Genomic DNA, 17,348 nt, shown 5'->3' on the forward strand with positions numbered 1-17,348 from the left:
CTACAACACAAAAGCTTGATAGTCCTAATCTAAAACCTATGTTTCTATACATCTCCATGCGTTTAAGTGGAGAAGACAGATAATAAAACAAAAACGGACAAACTCAAATCATCAGTGATCATTCGGTCGTCGTGAAAGTAAATACAATAAAAATCGTTGTATAATTTTCAAAAATGTGTGAATCGAACACAGCGACTCTTAAAAACAAGGTATAATAATTTATACTTTTATTCTTTATTTAACAATGTGCTTTCATTTTTATTGCACGTAATAAATCTTTGCATTATTGTTATATTATTATTTCATTTATTTGCAAATCTGCTATCTTTAACATTTCTGTATTCATAGATATTTTTAATGTTAACATTTGCTTTTAAAAAACAAAAAATATAAAGGGGATTACGAACCAAGCAAGGTATGCGTGCTAATAATGTATTAATAATTAATATATACATATTTCATCGATTTAGTAAGTGACGGTTATGTTATATCACACTGAGGATGACCTCATTATAGGTCAAAACGTACGTAGCATTATTAGCACGCGTACCTTGCTTGGTTCATAATCCTCTTTATATTCTTTGTTTAAAAATTTTTGAACCTTTTTGTTTTTAATTGCTTTTTATTTATATTTATATTTATATTTATAGTTCATATTTTATAATTATATTAAAACTGTTAATGTTTATAAATTATAAAAACGGTTATTGTTACATTATTTTAACAATAATTTTCTGATGAAATTTTGTATCATAAAGGAACCAAAATTAAAGAGAGTCAAAAATGACATCTTACTAGGACCAGAATTTCCAATACATAGAGAATCTGTCAATGTGGCTGAAACGATACTAAAGACCTTAAAAAGCAAGCCTGATTGCATCGGCCAGGTTCTGTACAACTTGATATTCTTCAATTGCATTTAATAACTTATCGTTATGAATGATTATCATGTAAATTGTTCGTCTATAGGTGGACGTTCTTACGGATCAACAAAATACCTATGCCGAAATGAGTGAGCGCAGTATTAAGTGTGCACTTTGGTTGAAGAAGCAGGGCGTAAAGCCGGGTGATATAATCGGTCTTTGCACCGACAATAATCTGGACGCGATTATAGTATTGTTGGGCATCATGTATTTAAACGGCAAATGTAATACGTGGGACCATGAACTCTCCTTAAGTGTGTAATCTTGCTTATTATCGCTATTTCCATTACAACTATGTCCTAAAAGATTATATCGTATAAAATTATATGCATTTAACTATATTTGTCTCGTACATAAAGTAAAAGAAAATTTAAACTTAGATTTATAAAACGTTATTTAGTAATATATATTTTAGAAAATTACAATAAAAGTTTAGAATTTATATAAAGTTTGTCAGATCCGCATTTTCTTTTGAAGAATTAAAAAAAATCGATATAGTGTAACTTTTAATATTATTCAATTAATCATTTATTTATTTATATTTTAGCGACGGCACGATATTTCCTCTCGTTGACATCACCAACCATAATTTTTACGATTCCGTTATCAGCCGCGAATTTAACCGAAGCAGCGAAGGAATTGAAAATGGATGTAAAAATAGTGGTCATTGGCAAACTAGATGGATATGAATCAATAGACTATATCTTAAGAGATCACGATAGTCGCGAAATTGTCGAATTCAAATGTACTCCGATCAACAACCCGGACGAAGTTGGTCTTATTGTTTGTTCTTCGGGTACTACGGGTATGCCAAAGGCTATTGAGATGTCGCACTCTGCTATGCACAATCGTCTTCTTTCTATAAAAGTTAAATGGTTGAAAGGTCACGTTTGCATGTTTACACCGACATTACGTTGGCAATACGGCGTTATAGTTGCATTTAAGGTCATTTTGGCATGTTCACCGAGAATTGTTGTACCAGACATTGTGACAGACGATAATGCGATTGATATGTATTGCCAGCTTATCGAAAAATATCGAGTAAGAGAGAAAAGAATAATTTCTAAGCAAAACTAATAAAGTTTAATGTTTAATTTCGATGGAATTAAAGTTAAAGAATGTGATTTTAATAATTAATATTATATTTCACGGTAACTTTCAGGTAACGTGGTTTGGTACTGACCCATTTATTCTAATCCCGTTGGTTAAGACGGACATATTAGAGAAATATCGACTGCCAACATTAAAGATTATAATTACTTCCGGTGCTATTTTCGCAAAACAACACCAAGAAGCATTGAGAAAAAAATTACCACATGTTATAATTAATAATGGATATGGTAAATCATCAAATTCAATTTACAAAAATTACCTAATCAACCTTTTTTTTATCAATTCAGTTTGTTTCTGAACTGGTCACATTAAAATTTATATATAACAAATTGTCCAAAAATATCTATCACAGATATTTTTTGCGTTTGTTAATTAATTATAACTATGTTAATTTTAATTATATATTAGACATTGATATTAAAAATTAGATAATAATAAATATGTTAAATTCTGATTCTTCGAAAATGCTCTTTAGTCGAATAAATTAAGAAAAAAACATTAAAATCTTAATAAAAAATTTAAGTAGATACCTTGAATTTATTTACAAGAATGCGAGATACCAATCTTAAGCTTTTGCTGTTAATATTACGTGAATATTAATGCTTTGTGCTAGGAACTACCGATGCAGGAGGTGAACTCACTGATCAAGATGAGCATAGTAAACCAGGATCTGTTGGTTATCCCGTAGTTAACGTTCAAATAAAAGTGACAGATACAGAAACCGAAAAAATCTTGGGGGTTAATCAAGTTGGAGAACTACGTGTTAAAGTACCCTCTGTAATGAACGGTTACTATGGAAACCCTGAAGAAACTAAAAAAGCTTTCGATTCTGACGGTATGTAATTTAAACATTCAATCGAAACTGTCAGTTAGCAATACTAATATTTAAATGACCAAAAACTGCAATAGAGAGACAATAAATAGCTAAAATCGGCAAAACGTTTCAGATTGGTTATGCACCGGCGACTTAGGTTACTACGGCGATGATGGAGAGCTCTTTATCGTTGGTAGAATATCAGAGTTCATTAATTTTAGATCAATCAATGTCTCGCCCGCGGAAATCGAAAGTGTTTTAGAGACTCATCCTGCAGTATTCCAAGCGGCGGTAATAGGAATACCTCATGAAATCGATGAGCAGCACCCAATGGCTGTCGTCTCTGTAGTGCCAGGTAAAACGGTAAGTATTGCGATCATTTTTAATTATATTAAATATCAAGCATTTAAAATAGTAACTTTTTTTAGATTTATACTAGCAGACATCATGTTCATTTATCAAATCTTCTGTTTACAGGTAACAGAGCAAGAGCTTATCAGTTTAGTGGAAAAGAATCTGCCAGATCACTGCAGACTCCGAGCTGGTGTCAAGTTCATGGATGAACTTCCGCGTACAATTACCGGTAAAATCAGGAAGAAGCAGTTGCAAAGTATGTTCGCGAATTAAATTGCGTTAAACTATACATACATTATTAAAAGATCATATATGTAAGCAAATAATAGTAAATAATAAGTAAATAATAGTAAAAATCAGACTCACCGAGCATCCTGTAAAATGGAGCAGCATCCCTCACACATCTCAATCAGCTCAATGGAGAAGCTGCAAATATAAGAAACTGTTTAAGAGACGCCACGAATAATTATTATCACCATTCATTCTATATAAATTGTCACGGATGCATAATTAATAAATCTCGGTAAATCACACCTTAAGCAATCGCACGTATGTCCTTAACAACTTAACAGAAAATAATTTATATTTTAAAGTATGAAATGAAACAGGAAAGATACAGATTTAAAAATTGGACTCACCGAGCATCCCATAGAATGGAGCAGCATTCCTCACTCATCTCAATCATCTCAATGGAGAAGCTGCAAATATAAGAAGCTGTTTAAGAGACGCCACGAATAATTATTATCACAATCTTAATAATATTTTCAGCAATTATTAAACATTCCTATACCGTCGGTTACTATAATATACTTACAATTTCAATAGCGACGGTGATAGTTTGCCGTCGCTGGAGGGGAAGAGAGATCAAGACCGAAAATTCAAGACGCGATTTATACTCGGCACTCCCGAGATTTTATTCGACGTACAGGCGACATTTAAACGCGACACTACCGACCCGAAGACTCGAACATCAAAGATTGTCAGATTGCGAACGGGATAACTTCGTCCTGTCGACGAGAAGAGAAGTTACGATCGAACAATCACGATTTACATCGATCGTGCGCGTTAATGCCGTTAATTAATGCATGATACGACCGCCCGATATTTCATTCGGCACTCCCGAGGCTTTATTCGACGTCCCGGCGACATTACGCGACACTCCCGACACCGATTCGAACGCGCGAATTACTTCACGCGGAAGCCTGCCAGGGCGAACGAGACAACTTCATCCTGGTCGACGAGAAGACAGGTTACGGCGGAGCAACCGCGATTCACATCGATCATGCACGTTAATTAACGCGTAATGACGATCGCCCGATATCTCATTCGATGCTCCGGAGACATTATTCGATACTAACGGTACTAATTTGCCCGAACGAGTCGCTTAGACACGTAAAACCGGCGAAAAACGCGGAGCGATCTTACTCCGATAAGTAACTGACGGCGACGCGACGCGAGGAGACCGATTGCAAGATGGTGCGGGGCGCGGGGCGCTTGGCGCGAGGCTCGGAGCGCTTGGCGCGAGGCGCGAGGCGCGGGGCGCGGGACGCGGGACGCTCAGCCGAACGTACATACATATATTAATTGCGATCTATAGACTATGCAAGGGCTCTGTTTTTCGAGAACAATTAGCGTTCTAATGTATATAACGTTTATAATTATAATTTTTCCATTAAGAAATCATTGTTACGATAGAAATAGCTGCAAATACTCAAAATATGATGCGGGATTAATTGCTTTAAATAAATAGGTCCTTTTTCGGAATTTGAATTGTTCGCAAACGGAGTTAACTTCAACCGAACGACGCCATTTTGCTGTTAATGCGTTTTTGAGACGCGATACTTTTATAATCAATTTATATATTTCGGAAGAGGGAATTAAATGAAGATAATCGACGAATCTCACGTCTTTCGCTTTTAGATTATTATTATTATTATTTAGATTATTCGCGATACAATAGGCAACGATACTTCTTCACGGAGCTGCTTAGATGATCTCGATGTCGTTAATAAGAGCGTTTACAACGCAGTCGGAAACGCCTGTGCACGCCTACGTAGAACGTTAGTGGAGGATCTAGACAGCACTTCCGGCAAACAACGGAGCGGCAACTCAGTAACGCGAAGCGACTTTGCAACAATACATTCGGCTTAATCGGGCAGAACAGCGCGTTTCGCATAGGGACCCGTGTATATCCAACAGCGAGCTTAACTGCACCGTTCGTGCACGTCGAATGTACCACGTCGGCTCGGCTGGATTTTCGGTCTTTCTCGCGCTCCCTTCTCCTTCTTCCAGAAGGAGAGAAAGGAACCACTTTAATCCTTCGCGATTCTACCACACAATAAATACGGCACGATATAATTGAAAGATGTAGGAATCTTCCGCTTTTCAGGATTTGTGGGATTGAAACATCTCTCACACCCACTGATTTGTATAAATTGCCAGGATGTCTTTAATAGAAATAGAGATGTTAGTTTTTCAATATTACTACCTAAATCTGAATAGTCACTGATGCGTCAGTCTAAAGTTTGCCACTCCAGTGACTTTTCACTAATTCGGATTTACAATTATTAGAGAGTAGAGTTTCGCGAGGTGCTCAATTAATTCACGTCAACTCGCGTGAATTTATTGAAAGAATGAAGAATAAACGAGACAGGATGAATTTAGAGGCATCTCGCACAACGATTGCGAGATCGAACGGAAATTCTGGTTCGATCCTCTAGCAGTCTAGCTTCCTACATGACACAGGATCCACAACGAGTCATTATCAAACAATAGAACGGCGAAGGGAAGAGGAAGCGATTTGAAAGGCTCGACGTGCATTAGGGAGAGACAGCTCCTGTTCGCGAGACTTCGATTACTATAGATTTACCGAATGTTCCATTCTAGAGAGATTCTAATGCCTAGCTTTCAACTGGGTTACCCTATTCCCGAATTCCCGTGAGATCCAATTCGATCACTTTAGCTATAGAACGCAGAAACCTGGCAGTATGGTGTATTCTCTCAAGCCTTAACTTAAACTGAGTGAAAGTCTCAAAAGCTTGTAATTTTCAGAAATATCCGAAAATTCTTTAGATTTAGAATTAGAAACGACAATGTGCCGAAATGCCATAATCCCGAAATCTTAGAAATGAGACAATGTCCCGAAAAGTTATACTGTTCAATCGTATACATACTTTGACGACTGCCGTTAAATTAACCGTAACGATAAAAAGCATATAGTTTCACAATCGACATTATATAAATTGACAATATTAAGTGGTACATTGGCGATTTTGACGACAGTGAACAAACAATATAAATTTACCTCATATCTTGACGAGAACATATTTATTCCATATAATTTTAATCAAAAATGACTCGAATTTTGATATAGTTCCGGAGTCGGCGCGCAACAAAAATACTTAACAAAAATCCATGAAATCAGCTTTAAAAAAACCATTATAAACGAGAAAGAAGGCTAAAACCATTTTGTAGTGTTTTTCTATCATTTATGATTGCCGAAATATATACGATAAGTGTTTAATGAAAATAAAAAGTCGCTCGGCGCACGTTTCGTTAAGATCTTGCGCGCTCTCTCTCGTCCTGGTAATCGGAACTGTAAAATTGCTAGTATTAATAATGACTAATTCCAATAGGACAGATTTCAAACTAACGAGTGCTTTTTGAATCGTCTTTCTATCGTTTGCGGTTGCCGAGATATAAGCGTTTAACGAAAATAAAAAATCGTTTGGCGCCCAAATCCTTAAAATTTTGCACGCTTTCTCGTCTTAATAAACGGAAATAAATAATTGCCGATAATAAAAGTGAGCAATTCTGATAGAGTAGAGCATGATCTAAAAAGTGCTTTTTGAATCATCTTTCCGTCTTTTACGATTACCGAGATATAAACGTTTAATGAAAATGATGAATGCGGCGAGGCGCGCGATTCTTTTGGCCAGCTCGCGCTTTATTGCTTTAATAAACGAAAGTTCATAATTGCGAGTAATACAATTGAGTAATACCAATAGGGCAAAGTACGAAGTACAAAGTATTTTTTTAATCATCTTTCTATCATTTACGGTTGCCGAGATATAAGCGTTTTATGAAAGTCAGAAATCATTTTACGCCCGATATTTACGGCACGCGCGCGCTTTATCATGTTAAATAAACGGAAGGACGGAATTGTTAATAACAAAATCGAGATATTCCAATAGCGCAGAGTATAAACTGAACGGTCCTTTTGGAATCATCTTTATATCTTCGGTGGTAGCCCAGATATTTGCGATAAACGATAGGGAATAGGGAAGACTCTCGCGCCAAGCCAGCGACACATGGCCTTGACCTACAAGCGGCGGGCGGCGGGACACTTTTGTCACGAGCTGTACATTGACCTACTTTCTAAATTGTCCTTGACCTAGATCGCCGAGTCCGGGAATGCCGGCGCGCGCCGCGGCGTGCACGGCAACGTCTATCGTAAATATTTTGGTGTTTTTTGCTAACTGATTTTTAAAGGTTTATTTTAAGTAGCGAGTGGCCTGCCTCCTCCCTAAGCAGCGTTGTTTACGCTGTCACAGCTTTCTCTCTAATGTGAGATGTATTATTAATAATATTGCAATCACATTAGCGCTAATTACAATATTTCATGTCGTTTTTGAATGATGTTTATATCTGTGGTGGTTGCTGAGATATAAGCGTTTAATGAAAATAAAAAATCGCTTGGCGCTCGAATCCTTAAGATTTTGCGCGCTTTCTCGTCTTAATAAACGGAAATAAATAATTGCCGATAATAAAAGTGAGCAATTCAAGGAGCAATTCTAATAGAATAGAACACGATCTAAAAAGTGCTTTTTGAATCATCTTTCTGTCTTTTACGATTGTTTTAAAACGTTATTGAATAAAAAAAAACTACAATAGAAACGTTTCCTAAATCAGCATACAAATTTTAAAGAATTCTTAAAAAATTACGTTATGTTTAACATTGTTATGTGCCCTTTAACATAGGGCATGATCTCTCGAACAAGATTAGACGATAAATAGTCTCAGAATATTGTTGCATAATGCTAGCCAACGAGAAAAAGGAGCTACGAATACCGTCGCTCGTGCTCGGCAGGAAAACGGTCCGAAATGCGACGAACGACACGGGATTAATCTCAAGAAATACATTCATCTTATTATTGTTATCTGTCATCCTTTAATGTGAGGCATGCTCTCTCGAACAAGATTGAACGATAAAGAGTTGTAAAATGCTTTTGCATAATGCATATATATAGCCAACGATTAATAAATTCTTATATATCTCAGCAACCACCACAGATATAAACATCATTCAAAACCGACATAAAATATTGTAATTAGCGCTAATGATTGCAATATCATTAATAATGTATCTCACATTAAGGAGGTAGCTGTGACAGCATAAACGACGCTGCTTTGGAAGCAGGCCACTTGCTACTTAAAAAATAAACCTTTAAGAAAAATCAGTTAGCAAAAACACCAAAATATTTACGATAGACGTTGCCGGTTGCCGTGCACGCTGTGCGCCGGCAATCCTGGACTCGGCGATCTAGGTCAAGGACAATCTAGAATCTAGGTCAGTGTACAGCTCGTGACGAAAGTGTCATTTATCGCAAATATCTGGGCGACCATCGAAGATATAGAGATGATTCAAAAAGGACTGTTTAGTTTATACTTTGCGCTATTGGAATATCTCGATTTTGTTGCTAACAATTATGTCCTTCCGTTTATTTAACATGATAAAGCGCGCGCGTGCCGTAAAGATCGGGCGCCAAATGATTCTGACTTTCATAAAACGCTTATATCTCGGCAACCGTAAATGATAAAAAGATGATTAAAAAAGACTTTGTATTTCGTACTTTGCCCTATTAGTATTACTCAATTGTATTACTTGCAATTATGTACTTTCGATTATTAAAGAAATAAAGCGCGAGCTAGCCAAAAGAATCACGCGCTTCGCCGCATTCATCATTTTCATTAAATGTTTGTATCTCGGCAATCGTAAAAGACAGAAAGATGATGCAAAAAGCACTTTTTAGATCGTGCTCTACTCTATCAGAATTGCTCACTTTTATTATCGGCAATTTTTTATTTCCATTTATTAAGACAAGAAAGCATGCAAAATCTTAAAAATTCGGGCGCCAAGCGATTTTTTATTTTCGACGCTTATATCTCGGCAACCGTAAACAATAGAAAGACGATTCAACAAGCACTCGTTAGTTTGAAATCTGTACCTCTGTGAACCATAGCACCTCCACCACTAAGAAAAAGTTTAGGTCTATGGCATAATAAAGTGCTAATTATGTGCTAATTTACTGCTCTAATTGCGAATTTTGTGCTCCTACCAGTTCGCAGGAAATAAATAGCAAAAGTGGGGGTGCTGGCTTCACGTTAAGCTAGCACCATCACTCCTGAAAAACAAGTATAGAGTACCGTAAATAAAAAAATCGATATACCAGAATTTTATGCTTTCAAAATATCCCAATCCGGAATTTGGTGTTCGTTAACATAAGAAAATCCATAAAGAGTGTGATCACGACAAGAGTAATTAAAGTACATTAATGCAATTAGTTGCCGGGTCGACTTTGGTCTTGTCGTGATCATACTTTTCATGCATTTTTTGAAGTTAAACAATGAGCACCAAATTCCGGATTTGCATATTTTAAAAGCACATAGCATATTTAAAAACGGACGAGTCTATAATATTCATAAAATACAAATACGAAGATATTGATAATATGTACCAAAGAAAACGCGTTTGCTGGTTATAATTATGATACTAATTCACATTTTGTTTTAGTATCTACGCACAAATACAAAAGTTGTAAGCAAATTTTGCTTTTGCTAAATTATCTCAATTCTTTACAAGTATGCAAAAGTTTAGATGCTTTCATTTTTACAACTTCCTCGGATATAAATTCTTGATGCAGGATTAACGAGTATTATCAACTCATTGCATCGATTTGGAAAGGATACGCATAGAACTCTGAATGTATATTAAACTATATCAAAGAATACGTGTTTAGTATTTTCTATTGAATTTATACATAGGTTTAATAATAGACTCGTCCACCCGTCCGCAGAACGCGTCTTTTGGAAAGACATGAAAAATACGCGGAAAGAAAGTAGAGCCGAACGAGCAATGATTATACTGTTACTAATCTCAATATCTATCGTCAGATACATAGCCTTTTGCGGTTAAATTATTCTACGAGTTTCCCTCATTTATTGGCTTCATCCCTACAACGCATATCTGCATGCGAAATCAAAGGAATTTCTTGGTAAGTAAATGAGCTGGCCATGAAAATTAGATCCTACGACGCTCGCGATCTATCAAGGTACTCTATCCCCTTTCTACGCGTGGAAAAATCGCGTGATTCCGCGGGCCAATCAGCGTTAAGCGTCGAGCGCCCCAAGTTATCACGGGATTGATGAGGTGATCTAGCCGCGTCGCGTCAGCATATTGCGAATGGCGATTGGCAAGGCGAGTCGCGAGTCGCGTGTCGCGCGTCGTGCGTCCGTTTTACAAGTAATCGTCGAAGTGGCGTATCATTTTCTCGGATTTCGTCAAATCGCGTGTGTTTCGGTCTCGAAAATGCGTTTCTCGGGTATACGGTGTTTCGGGAATGCGGCCGACGCATCCTTGCGGAAAAGTCGCGTTCGCCAAGCGAAGATACGACGCCATGACGCGCGACGCTCGACGGTGCGTTCGTCGAATCGTCGCGGGACAACGCAACGACGTGAAGTTGCCCACCGTGTCGGCCGTCTCGCTCGTCGCTCTCGCCATCATTGTGAGTTCGTCCCAGTTCGTCCCCGATTCCCTGACTTTGTCGCGACGAAAGCCCCGTTAAAAACCGTGTCGCGAGCCGTGGTGCGAGCGTGCCGAAAGCGCGGAAACGCGAGGAAACGAATTCCGACAGCGAGACTGGTTTCCGCGCGCGAGGCTGTCGGAATCGCGGTGAGCTTTTCGAAGTCGTCAGAGAGTGCGGAGAGTGCGTTGCAAAGTGAAAATATGGCGTGGCGTGGCGTGGCGTGGCGCCTCGAAAACGCTGAAGGGGACACGAGTGTTTCGCGTCGTCGTTACGTTTGCGGGGTGAGGTATTTTCGGCGCAATGAACGACAGCGGACAAGTATTCTCGCTTTTGTGCGACGCCGCTTCGAGGCGAATGTCGCGTCGCGGAGTGCCAGACAGTGCCAGGATGCAGAAACGGGCCCGGACGGGTGCCGTATCGAACGTCGGTTACGAGAAGGACGCCACGGATATGGACGGGAACATCAAACACGATCGACGAGAGACTCATCGTAAGTAGTAAGTACGTTGCGGCGGCGCCCCGGTTGCAATTGTCACGACAACGGTGAGTACCAGTTCAGAATAAAAATGATTGAATTTAATAGCGTGCCAACTTGACGTTTTATCGGTTCGGTCTGTTAAAATACTTAATAAAAGTTTCGGTTTCTGTTTCGGTTTTGACTTGTGAATTGCACCGGCTTTAATTCATAATTAAAATGTAATTCGTCAATTACACAGGCTCTAATTCACAAATCAATTTTGATTTGCGAATTACACAGGCTTTAATTCATAATTAACATTTGATTCGTGATTTAAAGTTGGTATAATTAACAAAATCAATTTTAATTTGTGAATTGCATTGGCTTTATAATTAATTTATAATTAAAACTTGATTCGTGAATTGGCTCTCTTCCAATCCATATCTTTCTCTCTTTTTATTTTTTACTTATAAATTATTTATAAGTTTGTGAGAAAGAAAAAATTTATTTATATTTATAAATAAATTTGGATGTTATTTCTTTAAAATCTTTAAAGGAAAGATTTTTTATTCGTTTAATATAGTTTTTATCTGACACACGCATTGCGGATATCAAGGCCTTTGCTCTCCGTTGAATTATCTTTTTCGATTAAATTCTTTTATGACGTTCTTACGCAAGCGCGCGCGTTGTAAGAACTGTGAGCTGAAGGTGCGCCAGTGTTTCGATTTAATTTTGCGCGCATATTACAGAACGTTATGTTCTGTAAAACCTTCGCGCGTTATTATCTTATATTTTCTATTTCTTGAAATATTGATTTCTCGCTTCAGCTATTCTTCGAGCCATTAAGATCTTGTACAGCTGCAAGCCGCGATTTTATGGCAATCGCTGTAAGCTTCTGCCAGCTGTTTTCATTATGTCTCCATTTATATTGCCTTGCTTTTTCTTTGTCTTACCGGAAGGAAATATTTATTTAAGGTCTGACGACTCGCAGTCTAGCGGGATGCAGATTTATTGAAAAACATTTTGCGCATCCAATTGCTGCATCTCTCTTCCAATCCATATCTTTCTCTATCTTTTTATTTTTTACTTTTTCCATTCGTTCTGTTTAATGGTTGTGCGTGCACTCTTCATATCTTTGACTCACTCTCTCAAAGCACATTTTCGCTCTTTTATTGATACGCAAACGAACCAACCGCGAGCTTCAGTTCGCTCCTCTGTTTTTTTTTCGTGTGCGAATATACTTGCGGCGTATCCCGAACCAAGCTATACAAATGTCGCATTTAAAAATATTGTAAAAAATATTGTATCGCGTGACTATACAAAACACTTTCAAATATTTTTTAATATTTTCTTTCTCAGATTTCTCAGAATTATTACACTATTAAATTTATAGGGTTAAATTAAACTCAACTTTTGAGTAATTTTTAACCATTCCATAGGTCGCCACTGCTACTGTTTGAAATTTTAAATATTTATAAATGTTTGGTTTTTGGTTGGTGTTTGATACATCACACGCGTAAAGGAAGATTTTAGTGTGTTATTCCGTGATAGTGCAATAATCAAGTTGGGTGCACATTCACTGCTACTATACAGTTCCAGGTACAATTTCACTGAAACCTTCAATTTGTTGCCCGTTAATGAGATCTCGTTCTGGTAATTGTGAAATTTTATATACAATACGATTCTTCAGTATTCGCATTTTGAATTTTACCTAACTCGTTTTCCCCCCACAAATTTTATGTTCAAAGAGCGAAGGAAACGACGCCTCTCTCATTTCGCCAGGGAAAACTTTTTCACTTTGTCTCTACGGTTCGATATAAAGCAGAATATTAACGTCGCGCTATATTTCGAATAATATTCCGCAAATGTCACCACGTGCGCGACTCGCTTCTCCATTCTCGTCCCTCCACTTGTACCGACGTGTTTTTCCTCGCCTTTCCTCTGCTTTTTCATCCCCTCATCGCGATTCCATTTAAACGCGAGGATATTCCTTGCCGTTCGGGAATCTCTCTGTATAAAACCAGGCCACTGATCCGAGCTCTCTTGATCGTGAAACGATGATGAAGTTCGAGGCGATAAACTTCATTTCTCGCCAATATCCCCGTAACGACCGCAATGGCGTCTGATTACATATCGAATGAAATTTTACTCATCTATCGTCTTTGTTTCTCGTATTTTACGCGTCGATTTTCCGCGTGTTTGGTCTTCGATCCCATTCTACGGAAACCCTCGTTTCCGATCCGAGCTCATGAAATGTCTGATGTCATTCTCTCTGAGTAATAACATTTTTCCTTTCTCCTATGAAGCTTCGCTCTTTCGGAAGTTCTGCCTTCCTTTGTCGCGACTTGTCGGGAAAAGAAGGACGTCGAAAGACGGCGATGCAGTAATTAATGTTATCATAAAACGGGATTAATAAAGCGATATTGTTCGCGAATCTTCGCAGCAAATGTTATATTTGGCGAATCGATTCCTCGTTTTATTACATTATATTAAATTAAAGTACGGAATAAAATTCCCCTTGGGTTTACAATATGTTCTAAACTTTAATATCAAAGATTTCCACCAGGAAACTATCATTATCTTAAGTTTTATGAGATTTTTTTTTTCATAAATTCGCTATCGACATTCTCTTCTTCAATGAAAGAAAATATATGTAATAACCAACTAAACCAACTCTTCTTGATCGTGGCGATCGTGGCGCAGAGAAATGTGCACTAGTCTTAATGAGCCGGAGATCCGAGTTAAAATTCGATCAAAAATTGTCGATTTTTATTAGATCGTCACCTGTCGCGAGGTGATGATAACCCATCGAGAATATCTTACCACGTAAACTTCTCTGTATTTGTAACGTACATAAACATTTTAGAGAAAGCTGAACTTGGTAATGTATGCACGTATATTGTATATTTCTTATAAGATATTGCTACTTTACATTAGATATTAGATCAATATCATATTAGATCAATACCAAAAGGTAGTGATCTAATATCTAATGTGAAGTAGCAATATCTTCTAATAAGAAATATATATGCATGCATACATTAGCAAGTTCAGCTTTCTCTAAAATTTTAATGTACGTTACAATTCGATTTCAGCTGAATAACTAAAAAGTATCGACATGATCGTTATCGCGACTGGAATAAGCGCAATACATCGCGATAACAATACCAATTCTAAGAAAGTATTATAAATTTTGATCGAAAGTATGAGCTTTGCACTCCGTTTCTTGCGTCGTGAATCTCGTATATGTTTGTTAAGGCTCTTCTCAATTTCCTTCTGCGCACTCTCTACTCAGATTATCTCAACCTCGAGTTCCGCCCTACGATGAAAACCGCCGTTCAAGCCTTCCGAGGGAAATCCACCGACAATCGGAGTTGCAACCCACTCCCGGCGATCCACTCGCAGCGTTTTCGATCCGCGTCTCGAGCCGGTTTAGCTGCGGAGTTTCGCGCGACGCTGATGGAGGAGCCGTCGTCGTTTCGTTTCGCGTAATCTAGCGCCGAGGGGGGAGAGGGCATCGAGACGCCGCAGCTACCGTTCGGTCCATCCCGCGGACAAAGAGGGATTAGCATGGGAATTACTTCCGGCCGAACGATAAAGCCCCGACGCGCGGAAAGTTCAAAGCCGACAACGCGGCTCGTTCGTAAGCGCCCTCGTTGCATGCCATGCACGGCAAGAGAACCCGACTACATTTCGACGGAGGAAATTGACGCTCGCCCCCGATATTATTCCAGTTGCGAAAGGGACTTCAGCTCTTCGCGCTGGATGTACCGAAGGGCCAGACCGATCGGATTCTCGATGCGGCGTGGCCTGGCTTTCGTCGCCGATGACGGGATCGTTCGATTGGAACGATCGGACGGAACGAGGCGGGTGGGAGATTGAATTCTCTTCTTTTCCTTCCGGCTTTTTACCTTTTCCATTTTCGCGTTTCGTATCCATCTCTTTTTTTTCTTTTTTTTTATGCCGCGCATATACGACAGCGATAAGAACCGCTTCATCGATCGTGTTATCATACGGGGATTGCGTTAGATAGTCGGACTTTTGGCGTCACTGTTACTGCGAGCGGACGAACTACGAGAGTAGAATAATAACATGCAGCGATCTCGTCTGTCGAACGAGAGGGCTCGTGTGCTCTGTAAATTGCTTGTCGAGCGGGAATTTGATACTTTGCAGCATGTGCCATGTAAAACGCTGTTTGTTTGCATTGTCGTTTATTGCGAAACGTGACTGTGAGGAGGGAGGAATTCATTCGCATAGTCGATGATCACGCTGTCAGATTAATGACTTTTTACACCCTTGATTTCCTTTTGCTAGCTAACTGAGAAGAAATATGCGGGGAAAACTAAATAAAAGGGCAAGTTATGCATAAAAACAAACTTGCTATACTCTCCACTTTCCCTTTACTGTTATTCATTTAATAACTAACAGAAAACTCGATGTTTTACGGTATCTGTGTAAAAAGATTGGTTTCCATTCCTTCATCTATTCCATAGAGACAATATGCTTTTTCACCGGTCATTGCGAAGTTAAATATAAAACGCAACACAAACTTTTATTTAATAAAAAAGTATACAATAATATCGCCGCAGATGACAAACTTTGTTCTTGCGTACTGCACGTAAAATACATAAAATGTACGCAAAAAGATGTAAACTAAATAAAAAATAAAAAGATACCTTTTAAGTAAAAAAGAACATTTAGAAAACGTTTAATATATTTATAAAAATACATTAAAAAATACCTTTAAATTCTTTGCAACTTTCTTCACATCACTCTATAAATCTGTTAGAATTGCAGTTGCATTGTTATAATCATATTTACTTACGTTATCGATCATCTTATATTTCTTCTTCTATAGAATTCATCCTGTAGTCTGCTATCTCTCCAATAACAATTGGCCAAACGATCGCCGTCTACTCGCAAAGGAGAACCTGTGGACATTAATTAGATAGATGTTAGTGCGATAGAGCATCTATTTTCAGCGGCATGAATTATCGAATTAACAGTGCAGCCTAAGTACATTCTCGTCTAATTAGCTGTCGTTGTGCGCGTCGCGTTGTCGTGTAAACATTCGAACATGCTTGTGTCGAACAAAGCGTGTCGAGACGATTAACGGCCTCGAATTGAATTCCGCCCTATCGCAGGGGTTTCAGGAGGGACACGAACCAACTTGGCCGCGGGATACGCAAGGACCATAATTACGGACCGCGTAAGCGTATCGATAACGGGGAAGAGGGCACGGAAGCAATTCCACAGCCGTCAGCAAGCCGTAGTCCTAAGGCGGGTCAACTATCGGGCGGAAACGCATCTGATCGAAGGGAAATCCTAGATTTCCCCCGAGGACTTCTTCGGGAAACACCGATAGTCGGACAGACCGATGCCTTGCGCGAGTCCCTTCCTCCCCGCTGCTTTCATGTCGCACCGCATACTATCCAATACTCGAATTCAATTTGAACCCGCGTCAATAGTTTGCTTTGCCGTTCGAAAATGATCAAAAGCAAGTGATTTTTCAAGGAACAAAATTAAAAGACAGTGAATATAAAAATTTTCTTATATAATATGCATATATGATTGTATAATATTTTATGCATTATACGATGTTAACGATGTTAACGTGTATTTTATTTAGCATTTATTTAGTATTCTTTAGTGCGTTTTGTATGTTATTCATATTGACCGCCATCAACAACCTTAAGATAGGTACATATTCATCGGAAACAGTTCGCGAACTGCATTAGCAAACTATTTGTAAATATTACTCGATGTGTTCGCTAACAGCGCAAATTTAATAGAGCTGATGGCTCGCTGTCGCGATTCGTTTATTTCGAGCGCAGTTCGTTCGAAAGATTCGGCGGGCTCGCGAAACGGCCTTTCTCACATAA

The 17,348-nt window shown here is 38.4% G+C and overlaps 1 protein-coding gene across 1 annotated transcript; it reads left to right on the plus strand.

Annotated features, from left to right (window-relative positions):
• Nucleotides 1-72: 72 nt before the first annotated feature.
• On the plus strand, nucleotides 73-3,658 carry LOC139767822 (luciferin 4-monooxygenase-like). Its single transcript, XM_071697480.1, has 8 exons — nucleotides 73-209; nucleotides 759-887; nucleotides 970-1,177; nucleotides 1,471-1,964; nucleotides 2,086-2,263; nucleotides 2,650-2,871; nucleotides 2,984-3,213; nucleotides 3,328-3,658. Exons 1-8 carry the CDS (start codon nucleotides 174-176, stop codon nucleotides 3,475-3,477), a joined length of 1,647 nt encoding a protein of 548 aa, XP_071553581.1. The 5' UTR covers nucleotides 73-173; the 3' UTR covers nucleotides 3,478-3,658.
• Nucleotides 3,659-17,348: the final 13,690 nt, after the last annotated feature.

Source organism: Temnothorax nylanderi, unplaced genomic scaffold, assembly GCF_030848795.1.
Source record: "Temnothorax nylanderi isolate EJ_2023f unplaced genomic scaffold, tnyl_v1.0 TNYL_tig0012_pilon, whole genome shotgun sequence".
Classification (NCBI taxonomy): Eukaryota; Metazoa; Arthropoda; class Insecta; order Hymenoptera; family Formicidae; genus Temnothorax; species Temnothorax nylanderi.